We start from the raw sequence: 6126 nt of genomic DNA on the forward strand, positions 1-6126 counted from the left end.
AGAGGACAGTGTAGAGGGTTTGAGAATGTGTGATGCAGAATATAATTTGTAGAGGAGATTTAAAAGATTTTACAAAGGATGTTCGACATAAAAGTGTGTATGAAATATGGATGAATTGTCTCTAAGGCTGCTTCAAAAGCTTAATGAATGGGGAATGTAAGAAATCAGAGGAAGAACAGGATATATAATTATAAAACTGTGGGATAACAGAAGGGGTCAGAATGGAATGTGGTGTAATTGCAACTTGCAGATGATGCAGAGTTGATTAGGAGATAGTGGGGAGAGTGAGTTTGAGCAAGTTTGAGGCATGATGCTAAATAAAACAACAGAGATGAAGTTATGAAAGTTATATTGAATAGTTGAAAAAATTAACCTTTTGATTTATACAGGTACTTTGGAGTAAATATAAAACACGATGATGGGACAAGGAGGTTACAGAATATGGGGAACGATGGAGGCAGCAGGGCTGAATGCAGAAGATCCAGGAAAGGAGAATGTCTATGGAAGTAAAGTTAGAATGTACATAGGCCTATTGGGTCACCTCTCCTATGTGGAAATGAACAAAGGGGTTAAAAATGAAAGGAGAGAGTTTCAGATTTTAGGATGAATTGCTACATAGCCTATGAAATGGTGAGAAATGTTAAGATAAAAAGACAAAGAGTTATAAAGTGTTCTGAGGTGGTCTGTAATGTGAAGAGAATGGATGACCAAAGGTTGATGGATGATTACAAGGATGATGAAAAGAAAGGGTAAAGGTGCTGGGTGGAGTGAAAGGCCCGTAGTATCTGAGAAGTGAGTGTGATTGCAAGATGGAGGTGAGTGGCGCATTGTGTTTTGCAGCTTGTACGTATATATATACAAGGGGCTGATCCTGTATTCAGCATTGAAATTATTTATATGGCAATGACAGTTGCTTTGTTTTTCTCTGGTGCCACATTTCTTAATATATATCTATAAGTTAAGTATACCTTAGTTTAACCAGACCACTGAGCTGATTAGCAGCTCTCCTAGGGCTGGCCCAAAGGATTAGACTTATTTTACGTGGCTAGGAACCAATTGGTTACCTAGCAACGGGACCTACAGCTTATTGTGGAATCCGAGCCACATTATAGCGAGAAATTAATTTCTATCACGAGAAATAAATTCCTCTAATTCTTCATTGGACGGCCGGAGACTCGAACGCATGGGCCTAGCAGAGTGCTAGCCGAGAACTCTACCGACTCGTCCAACGAGGAACATTATATATATATATATATATATATATATATATATATATATATATATATATATATATATATATATATATATATATATATATATATATATATATATATATATATATATATATTTTTATAGTTTTTGAAATTATTCTTGAGAATAAGAAAAAAGCATTAACATTATTCAAAAATTTTAGTCTTCATCTTGTGAGCTTTTCCAAATGAACTGCAGACCAAATTCAAATTGGAAACCAGCTCTTACAGTTAGATTACTTTCTTATGTAATGAAAAAATTTAATATAAAATTGAACTGAATATAAGATTTAGGCCACAGGTCAAGCGCTGGGACCTATATGAGGTCATTCAGCGCTGAAAATAATGTTGAAACAATTGTAAAGAGAGGGTGGAAAGTAAGACGGAAGAGAGAATATGAAAGGAGATATAGTAAAAGGAATGAAAATGGTGCATTCAGGGGCCGAGGGGACGTTAAAAAGAACCTTAAGTAGTGCCTACATTGCACCGCACAAGGTGCACTGACGGCACTATCCCGCCTACGGGGTCCAAAGATATTACCCTTAATTTCATGTTTTCAGTTCACGCGTACGATCGTCGACTTGTTTCTAATGAGTCTAGGACAATTACCCCCCGAGGACAACTACCCCCATAGGACAATTACCCCCTAGGACAATTACCCCCTAGGACAATTACCCCCAAAGGACAATTATCCTCCGTAGGACAATTACCCCCTGAATTTTAGTAGTTAAAAGAGGTTATGATGTTAACCACTCTTGGAATAGTAATTTGTCAAATGAGCTTTTACTCGCTATATATATCTCACAATCGTCTTATTTTAAAATACCAAATATTTGGAAGGAGGTTAAAGGAAAACTAAATATAAGTAATAGATTATTTTGAAGACTGTATTCAATAGAAAAAAAATATAAGAGCTTGACATAAAATTGAAAATTTATTTTGAAGAATGTATTCAATAAAAAAAATAAAATTGCTTAACATATTATTTAAAAATTATGTTGAAGACTGTATTCAATAAAAATAAATAAAAGGACTTGACTTTTTATCTAAAATTGTAAATTGTATGCAATTCTAAGTAAGTATTCTAAAACATCTTGATTTTCATAATTGTTAACAACTGATATAATTCGCTTTGAAACATCCAAATATTTTTTTCCTAGAAGGTTCTTTATCAAAACCTGCTGCACATTGAGCCAGCTTTATTTGTTGTAAAGATTGTTCTCTTTTAATACATGTTAGAAATTTCCAAACGTTTGGGTGACAGCAGCCAACACTTTCCACGGAATTGTTGTTCGTTCTCGGAAGTTCCTCTGAAGCCCTGTCATACATATTCCATAAATTAGGTTCAAACATAGGTTGACGTCGTCCTCGTCTGCATAATCGTCCGATATACGTATCTTCAAAATAATCCTGTAATTGGTGGGTTTCTGGAGGTAGTATTTCGCACAGGCGTTCAAAAGCCATTTCAACATCATGTGATGGGACAAAGGCAATAGCAGCTATCATTTTCATGTTAACCGAAAACTCTTTATCATTTTGATAACGCTGCTGAAATCCACAAATCTGTAGCTTTCTGTAAATGTTCTGACTCAAGTGAAAAAAACAACACTTTATTTGAGTTTGAGGAAAAGCCGTACGCAGACTATTGATCATAGCAATTTCATAATCAACCATGACAGTTTCTGGAGTTAGCTCATTTATTAAGTTTTCAATTGTTCCAGCACAGCAGTGTATGTTGCTTGGCTTTTGTCAGTTAAAGGAATGTAAATCAATGGTACTGTTTGACCATTAATAAGTGCATGAACTGTATAAAGTTGCGAAAAATCCTAGGCACAGTTTTAAACGTTCCATCTAAAAACCAATGAGACGCTTCCCTAGATATTTTAAGTTTTTATTTGTACCAAACATGAGTATTCTTTGGTCGAATGGTTCAGAATCATACAATATAAACTCTTGGTCATCAAGTGTTCTCGTATGCACATTTGTTAAGGTCAGTTCTTGTGCACTTTGTGGGAAGGGTCTTGAATGGCAAGTTTTCTGCCTTTGACGTCTGATGTTGCGTCGTATATGGTGAACTGGGGGAAGTTTTGCACCTGCTTCTTCAGTGACTTGTGAACATGCGTCACCCATTATTTGTTGCGCAGTTTCCTCTGTACTGGTTGCTTTCATTTTCATAATTTGCCAAGTTCGAACAGCTTCAATTTCTTGCTGCATCTGGCCCATGAGTATGATCATGCAATCGACCAACAACCGTATTTGTTCGACTATCCACTTTGACTTTAGCTTTGCAGTTTCTTTTATTTCTACGCTCATCACACTCATATGACACAACACTGTTGGCTAAATTCTTTTGCTTAACATACAGGTATCCTTCATACACTAACTTTTCCTTTCCTCTTTCACTTTTTATGAATTCCATATTTCTCTTGGGATGTAGCTTCTGTAAAATATTCAAATAAGTTTTCGAAAATGATCTTAGTTTGGAGAAAGTCGATATTCTTATAAGCACCCTGCAAATGAGAAACAGAGAATTAAGTTATCTTAGTTTGGAGCAAGTCTAAGCAACTTTTAACTACTAGTATTAACATCATAACAACTTTTAACTACTAGTATTAACAGCGTAATAACTTTTAACTAATAGTTTTGAATTCAGAAGCTAAAATTGTTGAATAGGGGGTAATAGTCCTATGGGGGTAATTGTCCTAGAGGGTAATTGTCCTACGGGGGTAGTTGTCCTTGGGGGGTAATTGTCCTGTAGCGTTTCTTTTCTAATATGTATGCGATAAGTTGCCGATGTGTTGATGATTTGTTTTACTGAAATTGAAAATAGGAAGGAATTTACACACACACACACACATATATATATATATATATATATATATATATATATATATATATATATATATATATATATATATATATATAATACACTGTATTACAGAGACAATAAACTTAAACAAAAGTAAAGGAGGAATAGAACGAGCAAGGGAGCCGTTGCAAAGGCATTCTCCGTCTACTATACTACTACTACTACTACCCCTCCTACGGTGATTAACTGTTGTTTTTTTTAATGTTTTTAAAGCAAGTTATTTCTTATCATTCCCGCTGCAGTGTCCTCCTGGGAGCGTCGTGATACCTTACGACGTTCCAGACAATCAAAACGCGTCGGAAGTCGATGGATACACATGCAGTGCCCATTCATACTTCTTGGGGGAGCTCCAGAAAGGAAAGACAGGTAATAATAATAATAATAATAATAATAATAATAATAATAATAATAATAATAATAATAATAATAATAATAATAATAATAAAATAATGCACTGTAGGAAACGCTTCGTAGTGCTGTGGTACTGAGATTTGCTACTGAACATTATGTACGAATTCTAGAATACAATAGATAATAGAATTTAGCCCAAATGTCAAGCACTGGAACCCGTGAGGTCATTCAGCGCTGAAACGGAAACCGCGAATAAAAAGGTCTGAAAGGCGTAACAGGAGGAAAACCTCAAAGCAGTTGCACTATGAATCAACTGTTAGGAGAGGGTGGGAAGTGAGGTGGAAGAAGAGAATATGAACGGAGGTATTGCAAAGTACCTTAAGTACTGCATACAGTGCACCGCATGAGGTGCATTGAAGGCACTGACCCCCTACGCGGTCGCGGTGTACAAATTCTAGAATTTTCTACCTGCTCAGACAATTTGCTCACAAGAACCAACAAAATGAGTTGTAGAGAAACCCAAAGCTTATAGGAAATATACAGTCTACTAAAGAGGATTTTCCCCCTTTCAGAATGTAGGCTGAAGTTCTACAAAGACAGAGACATACCTGGTAGCGACGTAGCTGCTTACAGTGGTCTTGTTAATCCCTACCACGAAGCCCTTAGACACTGCTACATCAACAAATGCGCAGAGGTTGCCTGCGATGGAGCTCTGAGTAAGTACACTTGTGGAGATTACATTCCGTTTCACTAACAATTAACCGTTACCTGAAATGCATGAACAGTCTGGCATTTCGTCGCACATTTTGATAAGCAGTTTTAGCATCTAAATCCGAAGATATCTGAGATAACAATATGCTCACATTCCAGCAGTTTCAACTTCGTTCCATCATTTTCATATCTTACGTGAATCATATTTGACTATTTTTCTTTGTTCTAATGGCGTTTTTCTAATCTTTTAAATTACAGCGACATGTTGGTTGAAGGCAACTCCAGCAGCTGTCACAGGGAATCAAATGGTTGTCAATGCTCAGCGCAATTACTGGAAGGTAGTCTGCCAATAGTGCAGTATTTCAGTAAACAAAGCTTTCCCACGCACTGCTCTTCTCTTCTTCTTCTTCTTCAATCTCGCGTGTTTATTATTTCCTGGCATTTTCAAGGATAACGTGAGGATAATACCCCTTATTTCGTATTTGGTTGTGGTATCCCGTACCAATCAGTTTGATCTGTTATAGCATTTTAAACTTATGTATTTTATTCCTTTGGTTGATACTTACCATCTCGACAACATAAGCAAAAGTTGTGATATTTATGTCCTTTCAAAAGTTTTACAGGTGTCTCATATTGCTTCATGGCCAGTCCATTTATTGTACAATACGATACCGTTTCTTAATAATTTATACTATACTCTGTAATCAAATACACAAACATTATATATATATATATATATATATATATATATATATATATATATATATATATATATATATATATATATATATATATATATATATATATATATATACTATATGAGACTAAACCCTAGTGCAATGTTCCTCCTCTTGCAGTAATAAGTCTACTCTTTCGTAGTACTCAAAACTGAACTTCGTCTAAGCTTGTTTTGTTGAGCTAACGAAAAAACGCGAGAACAGGACG

General features: G+C 35.5%; 1 protein-coding gene across 1 annotated transcript; it reads left to right on the forward strand.

Moving 5' to 3' along the window:
- Nucleotides 1–415: 415 nt before the first annotated feature.
- Nucleotides 416–5882, forward strand: LOC136841107 (uncharacterized). The gene is made up of 4 exons (XM_067108153.1): nt 416–506; nt 4333–4485; nt 5043–5186; nt 5440–5882. Exons 1-4 carry the CDS (start codon nt 416–418, stop codon nt 5532–5534), a joined length of 483 nt encoding a protein of 160 aa, XP_066964254.1. The 3' UTR covers nt 5535–5882.
- Nucleotides 5883–6126: the final 244 nt, after the last annotated feature.

The sequence above is a fragment of the Macrobrachium rosenbergii genome, chromosome 8 (genome assembly GCF_040412425.1).
Source record: "Macrobrachium rosenbergii isolate ZJJX-2024 chromosome 8, ASM4041242v1, whole genome shotgun sequence".
NCBI lineage: Eukaryota > Metazoa > Arthropoda > Malacostraca > Decapoda > Palaemonidae > Macrobrachium > Macrobrachium rosenbergii.